Source organism: Halictus rubicundus, chromosome 1, assembly GCF_050948215.1.
Source record: "Halictus rubicundus isolate RS-2024b chromosome 1, iyHalRubi1_principal, whole genome shotgun sequence".
NCBI classification, from domain to species: domain Eukaryota; kingdom Metazoa; phylum Arthropoda; class Insecta; order Hymenoptera; family Halictidae; genus Halictus; species Halictus rubicundus.
Window position 1 is genome coordinate 27,328,096 of NC_135149.1, and position 21,994 is coordinate 27,350,089.

General features: G+C 40.1%; 1 protein-coding gene across 2 annotated transcripts in view; it reads right to left on the bottom strand.

The window, feature by feature from the left end:
* The window catches only part of Nsyb (neuronal Synaptobrevin), a 45,010-nt gene that overhangs the window by 20,142 nt on the left and 2,874 nt on the right, over window positions 1-21,994 (bottom strand). For both annotated transcript variants that reach the window (XM_076798159.1, XM_076798167.1), the window contains exons 2-3: window positions 5,679-5,899; window positions 10-89 (exon numbers count right to left, since the gene is read on the bottom strand). In XM_076798159.1, coding sequence (XP_076654274.1) covers window positions 10-89; window positions 5,679-5,899 — 301 coding nt within the window. The remainder of the gene's footprint in view (window positions 1-9; window positions 90-5,678; window positions 5,900-21,994) is intronic.

The window sequence follows — 21,994 nt, forward strand, 5'->3', positions numbered from 1 at the left end:
AATTCTCACCTTCAGATTTTGTAGCCAGAACTTCCTCTTCAGTTTTCCCGCCTGTTGTTCGAACTGCGACGCTCCTTGTTGAAGCGCATCTGCGAAAAAAAACACAAAAGCATTAGAAAAATAACAAACTTCGTTGTCCATCGATCCACCGAAAAATAGATTTGTAATTCTGCGCAATCTAGCTAAAATTACAAAAAGGGTAGTAACTTATTTAAGAATAGAAATTGATGTCCAAAAACATCCGGCGCGGATTCTGAAATTAATTGCTGAACGTTAATTTACTCGATCCTTTGATGCGCGACGTACAAACGTGCCCTTTAAACAAACCTAATAAAGATAGCATTACGCCAGCTGGGTTTTCTCTTCTGTGCGTGGGATGATTAATCAGGGAAATTTATCGGCGAAGCTTTTTCAAGAAAGAGCTTTTCTTACGACTATCTTGTCGCATGATTCGTTGTTTAATCTTCGCTGTACGATTTGATTAGTCGTTGGAAATTTATTAAATCAGAGTGGCAGAGCTCGTGCGAAGTTTGTCCGGTTATTGCGAGCTGTTTTTTCCGTAGAATAGATGGAATTATTGGCACCATTTATCATAAATTCCAACATTTTTCCATTCAGTACCTCATTTTCACCGTACGACCTTGTAATTAATTAAATTGGAGCGTTATGTGAAATTGGTCAGATCATTGTGTTCGCTGATTCTGCTTACGGCAAACGGAAGCACCGCTGCGGTATTACCAGCGTTTCATTAGTCTCATTAATTTCGAATACGAACGAATAACACGGTATTGTTAGGAACATTTATATCTATATACAATTACCGCATTCGTTAGTAAATTGCAGATTGTTCCGCGTTCGTGTTAAATTTAAAAACACGATAAAACACAGTTTGATTGAAAGTAATATCGTTTCTATTTAAACATTAAAATATTGGAATCATTGACACAGAAAACAAATTTCTATTCAATTCTAGTGTTCGTAAATGATACTTCGAAAATTCCTAGAAAATGTCTGGCGCAAAGATTTTATTTTCTACTTTGTCGGAACGTTTATTTCTTACATAATTTTCTCAACAAATGAGAGAACGGATTTCAGGATATATCTTTACAAAATTTCGAACAGCAAATCGAATAAAATTGAATAACACCGGGGGGCAGAAATGAAACCGAAAATTTCCCAAACCATCCAATTACTATTAATTTCGCGGCGCCATATTGAAACGAACGGCCGCCGAATTGGAAGGTCGGCTTCGGGGACGAAGCCGCAGCCACCATTAATTGTTTGACATGGCGAATATTGTGCGAGGCTTTCACGGGTTTAATCGCCCTCGGTTTCGGGGGCAGTGGCGTGAACCAGTTTATGGTCGGGCCGGCAGTAGAATGGGATCGACGGTGATCAGACAAACTTTTAATAAAATTACCTACAGTGGACGATCGAATCATTAGAGCCACTCGCATAAGCGGGAGAATTTACATTAAAATATTTTTAAATGAAAGTCTACCTAAACTGAATTCTTATTAATTCTATAAAATATTCAATTGCGAATATACGTTTCAAAATACAAGAAACAATATCCATCGTGTGAGTGGAGACGAGACAATAATTTTTACACGAACTCAAAATTCGCCAGATCTATCCAAATCTCATTTGCTCTTTCTTCTCTCTCTTCTCAACGTCTCTTCATTCATATGGTGTCGGACGTCTTCGTCTATCATATATAACATGAGCGTTCCTGAACAATAAATATATTTGTTATGCTGTGGCATTCGTAATTTCCGAACCATCGTAAGTGTACATTTTCTCCGACTTCCGAGATTCAAACGGAATATGAAATTCGCTTCCAATAAGTCGTACACGAAATATTTTATCCACCGGGTAAATTATTAGAGTCTCCTTATATATGAATTCTCGATATATGTCAACAACAAGGGGCTTGTCAGCGTCATGTATCGTCCAGGAGACATACCCTATCCGTGTTGCGTTTACAACTCACGGGTTATACCTCGCGGTAGTGGGGACAATTCCGCGACGTATATCGTTCAGGCCTTGGCGACATATATAGAGAAATCTCTGTAGATTTCTATAAATAAATAATGTTTGCGAGATTTTGCGTTTAGAACGTCTGTTTGAATATTGAAATATTTGATGCATAAATTTCCAAAAAAAACAAAATAAAATAATAAAAATGCTTAAATTTGAAAGACAGCGAGGAGCACGAAACTCGATTTCGAGTTATTCAAAAAGTTCGAGTGGCATTCGACGCATCGGTATTCGTCTCGCAAATGGAAATGAAATGCTGGCCAGGTTCTCGCGAAAATGCAGCGCTGTGCGGCGCGCGGGGCTTGGCATCGATTACGCGAGCTCGACACAGTAATCGATATCCGTGTGCAGTCGGACGCGCAGGGTCGAACTACTTGAACGCCGCTGCGAGAATGAATGGAGGGAAGATCCTTCGGGCTGCTTCGACTGTTCGTCCTTCGGCTTAATCCTGTGCCCGCCTTTTGTCCTCCCCCGTAATCGTTAGTCTGACAGTTTTGCACCTTAAACGCTCTCGCCATCCACCCCCGTTCTTCGTACGGGGGAAAGTTCCGCTCGAACATCCACCGTCCATTCATAATATCTCGGCCGTGTTCATTTGTTCCTCCTGTACCCGGCCTGCCGCATGCCGTCCTCCTGCTTTGTCTTTATGTAATGCCATTACGCTCCGGATTCCAACGGAACAATCCGGCCGTTCATTTCGCCCCGTGCATTGTAGTAATTGCCAATTAATGCGCTACAGAATTATTTTGCGGTAATTGGACGGTGGCGGAGCAGGACTCGTATCTTCTCCCGCAGGAACCGGTTTCTCATTCAGTTCCTAAGAAATGGAACCGCAACGCACCACTGTTCAAAATACCTCGTTTCCATATTGTTCCAATTTGAAATACTACTTTATATCTTTCAAGACTGTCCGAGCACAGCAAGGATAATCTACTTCCTCTATGTGCGTAAGGTGGCACACTGGTCGGAATGTATCTTTGCGTCCAGATAATTGATTTACATTTGATCAATTTGGACGGTTAAATATACCTCGTTTCCATATTGTTCCAATTTGAAAAATCAGTTTACATCTTTCACGACTGTCTGAACACAGCAAGGATAATCTACTTCCTCTATACGCAAAAGGTGGCACACTGGTCGGAATGTATCCGTGCGTCCAGATAATTGATTTACATTTGATCAATTTCGACTGTTAAAAACACCTCGTTCCCACATTGTTCCAATGTGAAAAATCACTTTATATCTTTCACGACTGTCCGAGCACAGCTAGGATAATCTACTTCCTCTATGTGTGTAAGCTGCACACTGGTCCGAATGTATCTTTGCCTCCAGATAATTGATTTACATTTGATCAATTTGGACGGTTAAATATACCTCGTTTCCATATTGTTCCAATTTGAAATACTACTTTATATCTTTCACGACTGTCTGAACACAGCAAGGATAATCTACTTCCTCTATGTGTGTAAGCTGCACACTGGTCCGAATGTATCTTTGCCTCCAGATAATTGATTTACATTTGATCAATTTGGACTGTTAAATATACCTCGTTTCCATATTATTCCAATTTGAAAAATCAGTTTACATCTTTCACGACTGTCTGAACACAGCTAGGATAATCTACTTCCTCTATGTGTGTAAGCTGCACACTGGTGCGAATGTATCTTTGCCTCCAGATAATTGATTTACATTTGATCAATTTGGACTGTTAAATATACCTCGTTTCCATATTATTCCAATTTGAAAAATCAGTTTACATCTTTCACGACTGTCTGAACACAGCTAGGATAATCTACTTCCTCTATGTGTGTAAGCTGCACACTGGTGCGAATGTATCTTTGCTTCCAGATAATTGATTTACATTTGATCAATTTGGACTGTTAAATATACCTCGTTTCCATATTATTCCAATTTGAAAAATCAGTTTACATCTTTCACGACTGTCTGAACACAGCAAGGATAATCTACTTCCTCTATGTGTGTAAGGTGAACACTGGTCGGAAAGTATCTTTGCCTCCAGATAATTGATTTACATTTGATCAATTTGGACTGTTAAATATACCTCGTTTCCATATTATTCCAATTTGAAAAATCAGTTTACATCTTTCACGACTGTCTGAACACAGCAAGGATAATCTACTTCCTCTATGTGTGTAAGGTGAACACTGGTCGGAAAGTATCTTTGCCTCCAGATAATTGATTTACATTTGATCAATTTGGACTGTTAAATATACCTCGTTTCCATATTATTCCAATTTGAAAAATCAGTTTACATCTTTCACGACTGTCTGAACACAGCAAGGATAATCTACTTCCTCTATGTGTGTAAGCTGCACACTGGTCCGAATGTATCTTTGCCTCCAGATAATTGATTTACATTTGATCAATTTGGACGGTTAAATATACCACGTTTCCATATTATTCCAATTTGAAAAATCAGTTTACATCTTTCACGACTGTCTGAACACAGCAAGGATAATCTACTTCCTCTATGCGCAAAAGGTGGCACACTGATGGGAATGTATCTTTGCGCCCAAATAATTGCGTTAAAATACATTTGATCGCGTTGGAAGTACGATCAAAAAACTTTTTTACATATAGTTCGCCTGCTGAACTGTCCAGGATAATTCACTTCCGCTACGTGAAACGTCGAGCATTGTTTGATCCTTGATGGAATAAGAAAGTACCCTCGTTCGGAAGCAATTCGTGAAGTATTCTCAAGGAACTCTTCAACGGTGCATCGTACGATTGTCTGACCGTGATAGGAATGATCTACTGGCACTGTGTGATAACTGGAACCGTAGTCTGATTCTTAACGAAGTAGAGATGTAGCTTGGTCAGAGATACTTCATTTGCATTTTGCTCCTTTCGGAACGATCTTAAAGAATTCTTTTGTGGTAGCTGATATTGTCTGGCTAAGACAGGGATAATCTACTTTCGGCGTGTAATAAATGGAACGCGAGTGTTGTTCGGATATTAATCTACTGAAGGCGTAGTTGGTTTTAAGATAATTCGTTCGCCCCTTTGTGGGTGTCTCGTGAGAATTCTTTTGCAGTAACGTGTACGATTGTCTGTCCTGAATACACAGAATTGACTTACATGCATATTAAGATAACTGTAGACTATTGTGTTATTAGGGACAAATGGAGAACGTAGCTTGATCACAAATAATTTGTATTATTCTTTCTAAAAATATTCGGTCACAATTCTTTAGTAATACTCTCCCACAGTGTCTGACCCAAACGAGGACATTCTACTTGAACTGCATGCGCCCTTCAACACATTGACCGACATGTCACTCGTATGTGGGTGACGGAATTATTTATAGATATATATATATATATATATGTATACATATATATATATATATATATATATATATTGATATAATATATTCATTGTACCAAATTTTATTAGGATCTGTGAAATGCAAGAAAGTTGGAGGACCACTCAATATCGTACATTTAATCTTTTTGAATTTTTATTTCATTAAATAACTTACTTTGATTTTATGGAATTTTTGAGGTTTCTATTCTATTCCTTTCTCAACCATAAAATTCGCAAAAGAAAGTTTATCGAATGGTCTGCAGGTTTCAGAGTGGGAGAAGCAGCTTTCGAAGCATTGGTATCGATCTTACCTGCTCGATCGTCGAGTTCGGACAGCTTCTGATCACGCTCCAAGACTTTTTCGACGTTCGTTTTCATGATGTCGACGACCTCGTCGACCTGCGCCTGCGTCGCCTGCAATCGTTTTTGCGCGGCAGTTTGCTGAGGCGTCCTAGGACCTCCGACGATCTCCCCGGTCCCAGGGCCTGCTGCGGCCGCAGCTGCATCCGGTGCTAGATCGCCCTCGTTGGCCCTGAAACAAACGCGAATCGTCGTTATTATTATACGCAGAAAGTAGAATTACAAGCTCTTATAAGCACCACAACAAATCCCGAGTATCCTACATTCCATTACGTTATTACTAGACCGTACGCATTTATGACAAAAACGATTAAAAGATTAAAAGAGTTTAACAATGTCGATATACTATTTTTAACATATAAAAATGATCAATGAGCGAAATCAATTTTTACTTAGCCCCTATAGATTGCAATTGATCTCCAAAAATTTTATTTTGCATAATGATCCGCAGTCTAGTTATTATTAGTACTGTTACCAATACGACTGCAAGTTTTATGCATCGACAGATCACGGTTAAATAATTTAATAGTCCTCGTCCCGATGTTCTGGATGCTTATTATAGCGAAGCACAGTCGACCAAAGAAATTCGAATAGCGTTCAACAGTTGCGGGGATTTTCGCAGGAATTCTAAAAGAATTCTCGCGATATTTAACCTGCTGTTAGTCTCGAATGCAAAGGGATTCGTTCGGCGTCGATTCCCTAATCTCTGGGAGAGGGAAATTGAATGGCGAGCGGCGGAAGTGCAGGCGCATAATGCCCGGGCGATACGTACGCCGAGAGGATTAGAAGCGAGTGGAAATCTTAAGGCGCCCGGACGAGTTTTCACGAGGAGATTTGCATAAGCATTCATTGAATGCGGAACCACCCGCGGGAACTAATCTGATCGCTTCTCCGCGTTCTCCTTTTTCTCCTCTCCTCGTTTTGATCTACTTACTAGTCCACCGCCGTTTCCCCTGGCGCGCACACAACGACCAGAACGATTTTTTGCCGTGACAGAAATTGGCTCCTGTTTTTCGAAAAGATCGATTTTCCCAAATATTCCACCGTACGGAGTTCGGAAAAAAATATTTTATAATTCTTCCGCGCGGAACAATACGGAGATTTTACAGCTGCAGTGCGTCTTCGTAAGAATTTATCAGTATACAGTGATTTCTCTATATATGTCGCCAAGGCCTGGATGATAAACGTCGCGGAATTATCCCCACTACCGCGGGGTACACCCCCTGAAGGGCCCTGAAGCTCGAGAGGCCTCGCACGCCGAGGAGTGTAAACATAACACCTCTCCTCGACGATATATGACGCTAGGATGGCCGGCGTTGTTGACATATATCGAGAATTCACTGCAATTGCTTCCCCCAATGACTCGACCACCGAGCGCAGCGATAATAGACTAGCAAATTCTATACAAGATATCGTTACTTACATAATGCATTTCCACAGACGAATTTTCAATTGTTAGTTGTGTTGCAGTGTCTGATTTAATCCGGGGACAATCTACTGGTAGACACTCGGGCGCTTCAAAACGTTGGAAGCTAGAGAACCTTCCAAAAATAAGTCACGACTATGTTCTACACAATTATATTCTCGAGAAACCATACGGATCAACGATGATTCGTTCGTGTCTGACTCAGGCAAGGACACTCTACTTGGAACCGTTTAGCATACACCCACAAGGATTTTTAAGAGCAAACTACCACGAAGTCTTACGGAATCCTTTCCACGAAGTACACAATACAGGATGCATGACTCGGTTGACTCAGACAGGAATAATCTACTTGGAACTGTTCAACGAACAATCGAGGAAATATTCGAAGGACAAAGTACCATCCTTCAAAATACCAAAGCGAGTATAAATGACCATGTCTTGCACAGATAGGATCAATCTACGTTCACTTCAGGACCTAATGACGTTAAAGTTCAAGATTTCCTCCCGAATAAATCCTCACAATTTCTTACTAAATCCAATCCTCAAAATATCATACCAACCACCAACATCTGAACCACGTCTGACCCAGATAGGATCAATCTACTTCAACCTAGTCACTGTAAAGCCAAGAAATTTTTCCCAAACAGATCACCGGTTCTGTACAATCCTCCTTTAAACCATGACATGAGTTGGCAAGAAGAAATCCACCACGTCTGACTCAGGCAAGGACACTCTACTTGGAACCGTTTAGCATACACCGACAAGGATTTTTAATAGCAAACTACCACGAAGTCTTACGGAATCCTTTCCACGAAGTACACAATACAGGATGCATGACTCGGTTGACTCAGACAGGAATAATCTACTTGGGCCCGTTCAACCAACAATCGAGGAAATATTCAAAGGACAAAGTACCATCCTTCAAAATACCAAAGCGAGTATAAATGACCATGTCTTGCACAGATAGGATCAATCTACTTTCACTTCAGAACCAAATAAATTCTCACAATTTCTTACTAAATCCAATCCTCAAAATATCATACCAACCACCAACATCTGAACCACGTCTGACCCAGATAGGATCAATCTACTTCAACCTAGTCACTGTAAAGCCAAGAAACTTTTCAAACAAATCACCGGTTCTGTACAATCCTCCTTTAAAACATGACATGAGTGAGCAAGAAATCCACCACGTCTGACTCGGAGAGGATCAATCTACTTCCACTTAGTCGCATCAAAATCAAAGAATCCTTCCCAAACCAGCCCGTATATCCTCCCACCGGATCTTCTCCTGTAATAATCATATTAACTACCAACAACCGAAGCACGCCTGACTCAGACCCGGCGAATCAGCCCGCATAGCGTCGCGGAAAGCAAATACCGGGAGCACGAGATATCCAGGTTCCCGTCGAGATCGAACAAGGATCGTTTCCCCGATAATATTCCCTCGGGCCGGGAACGGGCGCCAATAAAAACTACCATTATTCCGTCGCACGGCGGCGTAAATTTCAGGCGTGAGATTCAATTGAATTCTTCCAACAATGGTCCGGCGCGGTCACGCGGGCTCTGATAGGTCTTTTTATCCGAGGCATCGTCACGTTATTGATTTAACGCGACGCCCACGCGGAAACGGGACCATTAATGGCCCGGGGAAGATTCATTTCTCGCGTGGGACTCCGGAGCGCGACGGAGCCTTCGCGCGCGCGGAAAACCAAGCCGCTCCGCGGAAAACCCACGACCTTTGTGCGAGCTCCATGGTGTGCGGCGGTCCTGCCCCCATGGGGTGCAAAACCCCGTACCATCCCATCCCATCGCGCCCCTGGCCACGAGCGGACGATCGCGAAAGGGCAAAGTTCGTGACACGGTTCTGAAAGCTGCGCGACCCACGACGAAAACGCGTGTTGTCTTCCGGCGATGCTGCTCTCCTCTCCTCTCCTCTCCCCTGGGACCCCTGAGTCCCTGGGAGATTCTCTCGTTCAGAGAGGATCGCAGATTTTCAACGCCGAGTCCCCCGAATAGTGATCGAATTGTTGGAGCAGCAGCTCGAAAATATCAGGCAAAAAGAATTTTAGAAGAGTCCTAGGATGATACATGGTATATATACAGGGTGGCCCACATAACTCTGAACAGCTCAATATCTCGAAAACTATGCCATCGATTTTAAAGTTCTTAGTCTTAAATTGCATGGAACTGAAGGGCCTTTCTGACTACAGAAACGTGAGGTGGCCTCCCTTCCCCTTTAACGGGGGAGGGGAGGTACCTTTGTAATTTTAAATGGAACCCCCTATAAAATGTTACATATTTAGATTCCACCGGAAAAAACAAGTCAATTTTGTCTGAAACATTTTTTTGTCAGATACTTCCATGATGAGATATAACAGTTTGAAGTTTCGAGTTGTAGGTACTTGAAGCGCTCGGAAATAGCGTTATGGAATTATACGCGCTTGAGTCCTTTGCTTATTCGTGAAGAAATAAAATGTACTTTAAATTAAATGTTCAAAATGTCCACCACGGGCTTGTAAACATTTATTTACTCGAAACATCAAAGTTGTTCTAACATTTTTTAACATTTCGGGAGTCACTGAAGCGCAAGCGTCACGTATTCTTTGTTTCATATCCTCTTTTGTCGTCGGTGGTTCAAACATAACTTTGTCCTTTACATATCCCCATAAGAAAAAATCTAATGGTGTTAGATCGGGGGATCGAGGAGGCCATTGACGAGGTCCCCCACGACCTATCCATTTGTTCCCAAATTTTTCGTTCAAAAATTGCCTGGTGATGTTTGCAAAATGTGGAGGAGCGCCGTCTTGTTGGAACCACATTTCTCTTCTAACGTGCAGTGGCACATCTTCCAAAAGCGCAGGCAAATGATTTTTTAAGAAATCACAATAACTTGCAGATGTTACAGTTTCTTGAAAAAAATAAGGTCCAATCACAAAATCTCCTATTAGGCCACACCAAACATTTAAAGACCATCGATGTTGAAAGGGAACCCATCGCATCCAATTTGGGTTTTCCACGGCCCAATAATGCAGATTATGTCTATTTACATGCCCTGAATTCATAAAAGTGGCCTCATCGAAAAAAAGTATTTTGCACAAAAAGTCGTTTTCCACAACACCCTGCAGCCACTCACAAAATCTTACGCGGTGATCGTAATCTGCTATCGAAAGCTCTTGTGATAAAACCATGTGATATGGATGATACTTTTGCCGTTTCAAAATTCGTTGAATTGATGAACGACTAATATGTGATGTTTGTGCAAGTGTACGTTGCCTAATATGAGGATTTAATGTAATTGCAGCAAGAATACTGGCACTATTATTTTCATTAGTGACAGCTTTAGGTTTATTGCGAGTTTTTTTACACAATTCACCGTGCTCGCGAAGCCGCTTTTCTAAATTCTGAAATGTTGCATGACATTTTTTGATCCCATAACGTTCAAAAAACATCACTGCTGCACGCCGATAATTTTTTTGGCATTCACCTAACGTTAATAACATATTCACTTCTGTGTCAAAAGTAGCCATAATCACAATGTTACTGCTTGAATAACAGCTCTAAACTGAAAACGTTTTCATAGATAAGTGAGTCAAACTCAAGAATTGTAAATATTATTGTTTGTGTTTCTTCATGAATAAGCAAAGGACTCAAGCGCGTATAATTCCATAACGCTATTTCCGAGCGCTTCAAGTACCTACAACTCGAAACTTCAAACTGTTATATCTCATCATGGAAGTATCTGACAAAAAAATGTTTTAGACAAAATTGACTTGTTTTTTCCGGTAGAATCTAAATATTCCATTTAGGTTTATGTTAATGTTGAAAATATGAATGCAACAACATGATTTCTTCGATCGAATAATTTTCGCCAGTGGATAAATGTACATTTGCAAGTCCCAGGGATCGATAAGAGTTCAGTGCAGTAAGGTTTTTCGTTCAACAATTCACAGTTTCCACGTAAAATCGTTAAACTATGCGTCCCTAAGAACTCGAGCACCGACTCCATACGGGTCGTAATTATTTATTGCTTTGAATCACAAAATCTGATTTTTCAATTGGCTGGGGTCCAATGCGACACGAGCCACAGGGTAAACATTATGATAAATAGTAACTTTCCTGTTCCGCTGGAGTCGGTGCTGTTCGGAATTTTGGCATTGCTTCTTCAGCAGTGAACGCGCGAAATATTAGATGAATACAGAAATCGCGGTTGGACGAAAAAAGCGGAAAAAAGTTTCGCTTTTGGAAATTTCCGTTGTCCGCGGAACATCTGCGAAAAGGGACACAACGTTTTACGTGTAAGCATTGCGAACGGCTTTCGTTGAGGCAGCGTTGCAGGTTTTTTGGTGTAAAAGTGGAGATCGGTGGAAACAGAAATAGAAGAGTTTCGAGGGGAGGTGATGCATATTTATTTTTGGACATTCGTGTCGAGGCTTCCAGCCGATTGATCGGGAGAAAGACGATAACGTCTTCAGGAACTCGAGCAAGATTTGCGAACAGCTTTCCGAGATTGTAAAAATGCAGATCAGAGAAACGAAGAATTTCTCTGTTGAACAAACGTCTCTGCACAGAAGTCTGTACAAGTTCTGACAGAGATCTTTCTCGAAGTGGAAACGAAGACGAAGATTTAAACAGGAGAAACCGGGAATTGAAGACTGCGAAGGGAATCACGCATAGATTCGCATGATATGGATCATCGGAAGCGTCTTCATCCTGATTCCATGCTATTCACGGCCGTAACACGGCTGCGACGATTTCTCGAGCTGTACAGGATTTCTCTGAATGCGAAGATCAAGATCTGGAAAGCAGTGAATGGAAATTGAAGAGCTCGCTGGAAGTATTATCGCGGAAACGCGAGAGACATATTTCCTGTTGCACTGCTGTACTTTCTGCGATTTTAATTTAGCCATTTATACTTTTGATATGTACCATTTTTATATGTGTACTATTTTTGTTCCTGTTTTAAACTCGTCTGACCTAGCCAGGAATGTTCTACTTATATTTATTGTTACTACTTTAAGAAATCAAATGAGTGACGTTTTATTCTTGTTTCAGATTCCAAGCTTGCCTGACCCTATCAAGAGTAGTCTACTTGCAGTCATTTCCATCTTTAACATTAGAACTACCGAGCAATAAATACGACTGACTTATATTGCTTTGTAACAGTGACAAGACTGTGCCCATTCAGACTTTATACAACTTTTATTGTAATATGTGCTTCAATGAAGAGGTTCATTAAAAAATTTCCGATGAAAACATTTTTACAATTTCAGTAATTGTAAAAGAAAAAATTAGGAACCAGTCATTTTGACTGGTCCGGTAGTTCTAGTGTTAAGTAGCACTGCTTCCATAAGTAATCAATTATTTGCAAAGAATTTGTTTTGCCTTTAGTTCCGAACCGATGATTGAAGAGGAAACACGTATTCTTTTACAGTTTTCCGTAAAGCAGCCAGTGGTCAAAATATTCTAAAAAGTATAATTTTTTTTTACAATAATAAAATGGCGGCCGTACCTTCCGAGTTTCATATTCGCCATTGCATACTTTTTCATCTTCATGCAGGATTTAATGCAACGGTAACAACAAAGAAAATTTGCGATGTTTATGGAGATGTATCGAAGGTCAATAAGTGTCAACGTTGGTTCAGAAGGTTTGCTGCTGATGATTATGATCTCTCTGACAGGCCTCGGACGACCAGTTGAGTTTGATAATGGCATCCTAAAATCTCTGGTGGAAGCTGATCCAAAATTAAGTATACAAGAATTATCGAGAAGCCTTGGGTCCACATGGTCAACTATACAAAGGCACCTACACGAAATGGGAAAGGCATATAGGCAAGGAATATGGGTACCGCATCAATTATCCGAGACCAACGAGAATATTCGTCGATCAATTTGCACTTCGTTGCTATCCAGATTTCGTAGAGATCCATTTCTTAGCAGAATCGTTACCGGAGATGAAAAATAGATTCTTTATGACAACATAAAGCGTTCCAAACAATGGCTTTCTGCAAATCAAACCGCAATATCAACCCCTAAACCTAGCTTATCACTTAGAAAGGTGTTACTGTGCATTTGGTGGGACTGTCGTGGCATAATTCACTTTGAGTTGTTGAAACCTGGAGAAACAGTTACTGCTGAGTTGTATTGTCAGCAATTACAACGGCTGTGTTGAGAACTATTGAAAAAGAGGGCATCTTTAGTTCACAGAAAAGGTGTAATACTGCAAATTGACTATGCCCGCCCCCATACAGCGAAACTCACTGAGGAAAAATGAAAGAATTGCAATGGGAAGTTTTACCACACCCCCGTACTCACCGGATATTGCTCCCTCTGAGTATCATCTTATCTCTGGAGCATTATTTAAGAAATAAAACATTCACTTCTGTAGAAGATGTAAGGAGACACCTTGAGTCATATTTTGCTTCAGGAACCCTGGATTTCTATAAGAGGGGGATTGAAAATTTGCAAGAAAGATGGCAAACTGTCCTTGACAATGATAGGAAAAGAATTTTTGGAAGAATCCTAATGCAATTGTTTTGTGGATTCAGCTTTCGGGGTCCCAAAAGTGAAAAGGATTTCTATAAGAGGGGGAGTGAAAATTTGCAGGAAAGATGGCAAACTGTCCTTGATAATGATGGAGATTATATAATAAATTAAGAAATGAAAACTTGAATTTACTACAAAGTTTGTTTTAGATTTCAAGATAATTGATTACTTATGGGTCCCCCTAATACGTATACTATTTTTGTTCCTGTTTTAAACTCGTCTGACCTAGCCAGGAATTATCTACTTATATTTGTTATTACTACTTTAAGAAATCAAATGAGTAACGTTTTATCCTTGTTTCAGATTCCAAGCTTGTCTGACCCTATCATGAGCAGTCTACTTGCAGTCATTTGCATCGCTTCGATTATTATCATATATAAAAATATAAAATGATATGCGAGGTGGTCTGACCTATAACGGACAATCTACTCGCGTCCGTTCGGTTACTTCTGTGAATGGAGCAGACATAAAAATGTAAAAATGTACTAAAATATATAAAAACGTGGGACAATGTCACAGGTTGCCTGACCTATGAGGGCAACGCTACTGGTCCCACAGCAATTCCAGCGAGAGCGGAGGGAGAATGGAGGTGGATTTGATTGGAACGCGAAATTCTAATATTTGCACGATCTCGGGCGTGAAATTTGTTGAACGAGGAGCCCGGAGCCGGGTCAATAGTAGCACAATTAGCTACTTTAAACGGAGCGATAAGGAGATCCAGCAATAATCTCGTTGGAACGGTGGATTTTATCTGGCGGGTTACAATCGATACCGGATACTCGACACGCGGCGCTGGAAATAATGAGTAATATGGAAACGTGAGCGCGACGTCGACGCCAACGCAGGACTCTTTCATGATAATTAAACTAACATCGTACGTTGTTTCAAGGGAAAGGTCTTTCCCTGCGGCGGGGAAAGGTCAGCCGTATTTACGTATGGAATACCTGCTGCGGCCAGGTGAGTCAAATACCACCTGAACCGATATTAACCTTTCGGTTTCCATCGACTTCTTCGCGTTTCTCCGCTTCCATTCTGCTTCTTACGACCCCGATGGAACTTCGCGGACCGACACCGAAACTTTTCCCTCCCCCTCCCCCTCTCGCGAAGGGGAAAAGGAAGCCCCGAGGAAAAGAGGGAAACGTGCTGTCCCCGTTGATCGAGTCAATTTACAGTTTTCTTTTTCCCTCGGGGCGATTCGCGGGCCAGAGTTGCTCGCGAGCTCGTCAAAGGCCTTCAATGGGTGCCTCGAAATGTAATATTATAATTGGACTCTATTTGCCGGTACGCATAACGCGACGGGAGCGGCCCAATGAAAATTCAACGAGCTTCGTATTTCGCTTCAGACAATTGTCGACGCGCGAACTCCTAGCCGATACTTATTTTAACTCTTACATCGAGTACCAAATTTTTATTTTTATATTTTTACTATTAGTATTTGTGAAAGGAAGAAAACAAAATGCGTGCTTGCCTGTTGTAGTCGATGCAGACAATTTTTATTTCGCATAAAAATTCGCAGTCAAGATACAATCTGAATGTATGCGTAATCTGTGTCTTCGTAGAGACATTTGAAAGAGAAACGAAAAATTGTGTTAAATTCCAACAAAATTTTAGAAACATCCGTGAGCCTTTTAAATAATAAAATCACTTATTTATACAATGAAAACCACCTCCACAGCTTGAAACGTGAAACGCGGAATAACAAACAAAAAGGTTTCACCGACACAATATTGAATTTGCATGAAAACGGCCCTTTTCAATTAAACATGAAACTGTTGATTAAATCTCATTGGAAAAATCGCACACACAGAACGTGACTTTCTTGTTTAATCACGTGCATTGAAAATATTCCCGCCCGCACATTATTACAGCCTGTATTGTACTTCCAGTCTAGACTCAAAGCACCCACTTTGAACAAACGAAATTTCCCTAGGCACTGTTCGGTTCAGTAATTTAAAAACGCCGGTAATTTGCAACAATATAATATTCGCAATCTCCATCTGTAACGAGCATGGGAACATGGTGCGGAAACAAAAGATCCGCGAGGAAATATTACAAATAGCATTCAACAGTCTTTCCTACCAATTAATCCTCCGTATGCTATGCCATGCCGGGGTCATTCGTGACCCGTGGGGATAAGCTCGAGCGGCCGTCAATACGTACAATTTTTCTCCGATATAAGGCGACACTTTTTATCTTTTTTTCGAAATAAGAAAATCGCTATTCCTTCCTCTTTTCCTTCATTCGAAATACGACGAAAGCCGGTCCCGAGCCATCGCCTTATATCGAGAGAAAACTTTAGTGAAATATCGGCGCGGGTCAGAAATGACTCCGCCACAGGTCCAGGACTCGCAGGACTCCGAAGGTTAATAGAATTTCCCGCGTCACAGATTCTCGGTAATTCATTTCATTATTTCCCACCGCTGATTCGTTATCTGACCCTGGTTTTTTTCCCATGAAACAAAATCTTTCTCTCGATTCGAAACTAATTAAATCGATTGCAGACTGCTATCGCTGCTCCGGTCATTTCGATTCGCGTGGGCGTACGCGTCGAATCACCTTTTTTTCCGTACATTGTTCGTCAAATTCTAAAACGATATTGTATAACACCGTTTTGGTTACATTCTTCGACATTGTTGCAGCTGTTGTTGTTCCAGCGTTGGCAATAATTATACTGCGCATTTTATGCATTTATGACAAATAGGACAAAATTAATTCAACGTATTGAAAAGAAACGAAACTTCTGTTGTTATAGCACGAGACAAGGTGCAGCTAAAATAAAAAATAGTTTTAATCCAATCCTAACAGAAATTACTAAATGTTTGATACAGAAATTTCAACAAATCTGTTTTTACAAAATAAAATACCTTTATAATGTTAGTGATGATTAGCCGGCGGATCTTTATGCAAAATAAAAACTTATTTTCTTTCTGATTACGTTTAGTTGGTTGAAAGTAATATAAAAGCATGTTTAAATTCTTCCAATTCTTTCAGTGTGTTGCGTCTACTCGTTTTCGTCATAAATGCCATAAAATCCGCAGTCTGGAAATTACAGATTACAAAATTGTTATTAATAGACACATTTTGAAAATTGAAAGAATCGCAGAATGTCTGCTCAAAATGATGCATAATATTCCATAAAAATAGTCGTGGGATTAATACGGGTTAAATTAGTCATTTTTGCGTTCGACGGTTTAGAAAAGTGCTTTTCCAAGTTAAAGAATTTTTTTTTAAACTCCAAAATTGTCTGACCCTAATACAACCCTAACAGAAATTACTGAACGCTTGATACAAAAATTTCAACAAATCTGCTTTGACAAAATAAAATACCTTTATAATGTTAGTGATGATTAGCCGGCGGATCTTTATGCAAAATAAAAACTTATTCTCTTTCTGATTACGTTTAGTTGGTTGAAAGTAATATAAAAGCATGTTTAAATTCTTCCAATGTTTTCAGTGTGTTACGCCTACTCGTTTTCGTCATAAATGCCATAAAATCCGCAGTCTGGAAATTACAGATTACAAAACTGTTATTAAGAGACACATTTTGAAAATTGAAAGAACCGCAGAATGTCTGCTCAAAATGATGCATAATATTCCATAAAAATAGTCGCGGGATTAATACGGGTTAAATTAGTCATTTTTGCGTTCGACGGTTTAGAAAAGTGCTTTTCCAAGTTAAAGAATTTCTTTTTAAACTCCAAAATTGTCTGACCCTAATACAACCCTAACAGAAATTACTGAACGCTTGATACAAAAATTTCAACAAATCTGCTTTGACAAAATAAAATACCTTTATAATGTTAGTGATGATTAGCCGGCGGATCTTTATGCAAAATAAAAACTTATTCTCTTTCTGATTACGTTTAGTTGGTTGAAAGTAATATAAAAGCATGTTTAAATTCTTCCAATGTTTTCAGTGTGTTACGCCTACTCGTTTTTGTCATAAATGCCATGAAATCCGCAGTCTGGAAATTACAGATTACAAAATTGTTATTAATAGACACATTTTGAAAATTGAAAGAACCGTAGAATGTCTGCTCAAAATGATGCATAATATTCCATAAAAATAGTCGCGGGATTAATACTTGTTAAATTAGTAATTTCTGCGCTCGACGGTTTAGAAAAGTGCTTTTCCAGGTTAAATGTTGTTTCGTTATTTTGCGTTTTACGACTCAGCTGCCGCGTGGGTAAAGAAAAGATGGGAAAATCGAAAAAACGGTGAAAATAACGTCGACTCCGTACTCCCGGAGAAAAATGGAACGATGGCAGATTGAAAAGCGGTCGAGCAGAGTGCGGGTTTTATTTTTGGTTGCCGATCGAACCGGCGAGTGGCAACAGCCGATCGATCCGGTATTCGAACGCCGTGGATACACGGGTACATAGAATTTCGAGTATTCGCGCTCCGGATCGCATTTTCTAAGCGTTCGATTGGTATGCGCCGAATGATTTTTCAGACGTGAACAGAATCCTCCTCTAACGATACCGTTTCGAAATCGAGTCGGAGGAAAATCATAGAATTCGTATGCTTTCACAGCTCTGGAGATTTCTTCGAAATCCGGGAAGTTTCGATAAAACCCTACAAAAACCCTTTAAAAAGCATTCAACACAGAAGAATATTTTTCTTACGAAAATAGAAGAAAATAATTTCCTGAGCTCGGAGACTGAATAAAAATCAATTGAACCGCGCTAGAAAATAAGCAGATATAAAGTGAGGTTAGGTAAAATAGTTTTGTCGCTATCCTGGAAGGACACTGGGCACAGGATTAATAATTATTATCTCGATTTGACTGTTATTGAAATATTGGGAATATTTTTCAGTAGCAGTCGGGCATTTTTAATTATTTTCTGGACGACTGGGGGCTTCGAATTCTGGTGAATTTTATATTTTCGAGAGGAGGCGGCTCTCCAATTTTTTAAAACTATTTTTTCACAGCATCGAGGAGAGGTTCACCTGGTTTCAGGTTTTATGCGTTCGAGCGACTTATATAATCGGATTAATACATCGATCGGCGACTGGCCGGGGCCCGGCTATCGTCGTTATTGAATTTCTATCGAGGCGAACGCGAAATGGTTCTCGCGCAGATGGTTTGTTTATTAATCGAGCGATACGGTAGCCCGTCCGACCGTCGGTCGATTTTTTAATCGAATAACAAAAGTTGGATTCGCAGTGGATCCTCCCGGATCCTTGATTGCGATAGAACTTCTGGAAATGGAAACGGTGCTGGTAATTGAATTTCTAATGAATTCTTAATTACACTGGAATGGAGGCATTGATAACAGTAATAATATTCGAAGTTGCGGAACTCTAGAGAACCGACGCTAAAAAGTGATAGCAGGATAATTAATAACGAAACTTTTCTATGACCATTGCACGACAGTACACGTTTCAGTCGAAAATAAAATATTTAATATTCGGCGAAATAATACTTCATACAAATGTCCAATTTTCCTCAGAGAAATAATAAAGAGACGATAGACAAAAATAAATTACACACAATTTAAAGCACTGAACGGATTAACCTTCGGACTCCTGCGAGTTCTAGGCCTACGCCGGGGTCATTTCTGACCCACATTTCACTACAGTTTTCGAGAAGAGGGTATAGCGATTTTCTTATTTCACGAATGACACCGGCATAGCATACGGACGGTTCAAAAAATTTAATCAGCTTGTTACTGTCAGCTTAACAAAATAATTGATAGAGGAAAGCTACTTTCTGTGCATTGCAATTAATGAGAGAATTTTTTATTTTGCATAAAGATCCGCAGTCTAATGCTCAAACTTTGAATAATGGATAGAATTCTTGAATTCCCGAGTTTAGAGTGTCACAGATTTTGTTCGCAAACGTTGAAATAGTGACGACACATAGAAATAAACAAATTCGAGGCTCCCATGCATCGACAAGACCAAAGTCATCTTGAAGTATCGATCGGCTGGCTGGCTGCCCACACACGAAGAAACTTTACCCGCTGTTTAAAAATGCCGGTCTCGTTTAAAAAAACTATTCGCACGCGCGTTCTAATCTTAGAATCGTCGGGGATCGTGTCAGGTCGGCCACAGATCGTTGGAAATTCTTTGCACGGTCGGTATCTTGTTTAAAGAGAAGGTCAGTTGCTTCGAGGCAGTGTTCCTCGGCAGCTTTAATGCGAGAGTCGGCTGGAAAGTGACTTATCGTTTTAAGTTCAGCATGAGTTCCCGGGATAATCCGTTCTGTGCTTCTTCAGCGTGTCTTTTGGTGAATTCTTTGACCGTCGCCACGTGTGCCTCCAGTTCGACTTGGCGAGACTTTGCTCGGTCTGACTTGGACGAGGTTAATCTACTTGAAACCATTCGCTTGTACGCGCCTGTATAACTACAACGCGAATGAAACCAACGACCACAGAATTTCATACTTGACTCAGCTGGCTAAGAATTGTGAATTAAAATTGTATCGCTGAATTTTCGAACTATCTGACTAGCACAATTTATTTAAAATTGATAACAACTCTGCGACCTTGGGAAATAATTTTTTTCTATTCTTCGGCGTAGAAAACCTAGCACTGTTTCGGGTAAAGTAAGCTTTTAAGAATTTCAAGACTGTCTGACCTTAACCGGGACAATCCACTTAAAATTAATACGGTGACAACTCCACAAGCTTGAGAAATAATTTCTCCTATTCTTCGGTGTAGAAAACCTAGCGCTGTTTCGCATAAAGAATGTTTTTTAAAACTGCAAGATTGTCTGACCTTAACCGGAATAATCTACTTAAAATTAATACGGTGACAACTCTACAAGCTTGAGAAATAATTTCTTCTATTCTTCGGTGTGGGAAACCGAGCATTGTTTCGGATAAAGAATGTTTTAACACTCCAAGATTGTCTGACCTTAACCGGGATAATCTACTTAAAATTAATACGGTGACAACTCTGCAGGCTTGAGAAAGCATTTCTTGTATTTTTCGGTGTAGAAAACCTAGCACTGTTTCGGATAAAGAAAGCTTTTAAGAATTCCAAGATTGTCTGACCTTAACCGGAACAATCTACTTAAAATTATTGCAGTGATAACTCCACAAGCTTGAGAAAGCATTTCTTGTATTTTTCGGTGTGAAAAATCTATCACTGTTTCGGATAAAGAAAGCTTTTAAGAATTCCAAGATTGTCTGACCTTACCCGGAATAATCTACTGAAAATTATTGCAGTGACAACTCCACAAGCTTGAGAAATAATTTCTTCTATTCTTCGATGTAAAAAACCTAACATTGTATTGGATAAACATTCTTCCTTGCAACTCCTACATTGTCCGACTGTATGCAAGGTGCAGTCTACTTTCACTAAACGTTCTTTGTGATTTTAATGATTAATCATTTTCGACACGTACTATATCCACAGCCGCTGTAAAGCTCTGACGTAGCGCCTCGACTTTGGTTATAACGTGGCAATCTGTGTAGAATAAATATTACACGAACTCTATGAACCTTAGGAATCAATGTTTTCAACTTGAACGTCACCAGTTCATAAAGTAACAAGAGTGTAGCGTTCGGAATGGACTTCTAGCAGTGGAACTTCCAGTTCGCCCGACCACGGCAGGGATAATCTACTTAAACAGGATTATTAGTGACTCAGTGTAAAACTGCTATGAAGTTCTTTACAGATGACGTATTATTGTCCTCCAGTCTGTTCGTTTAACGGTACGTTTGTGCCATTTTGGTGATTTCATACATGAAAAATTTACATTTACATTTACAAATTTACATTTTTTTTTACTGTCCCACTCGGGGACAATCTACTTACGCACACTGAGCGTCTATTGTACTTGAATTTAATTGATTCGACCAAGTTATCACATAGAATCTGCCTGCTTGTACATTATTTCAAACCTGTCCGACTCAAACAGGATTAATCTACTTGCCGAAAACCATTGCTCGTTTTATACAGAACTGAATCTCGAAAAAGTTGCTGTATCGGAGATATCGATAGATATTGTATTGTGGAAGGTGAACGATATCTTAATTTAACTGACCCAACCGTGTCTGACCACTCCAGGAAGAATCTACTGGCAGGTACCTACCTTCGTTGTATTTAAACAAGCCCCCGATGGCACGTAGAATCAATATTTGTTTAAAGGAGCGTTACACTAACAGTGTTGCGGTCATGTCTGACTCTCGCAAGGGTAATCTGCTTATGGGCAAACCTTGTTTACGCTATGCGAATTCGAAGCACGCGCAATTCTTTTGCGAACGAAGCAGCGACCGAATTTCTGTCGAACATAATTCAACCGGATCAATTTTGCCCGACTCGTTCAAGAGTAGTCCCAAAAAT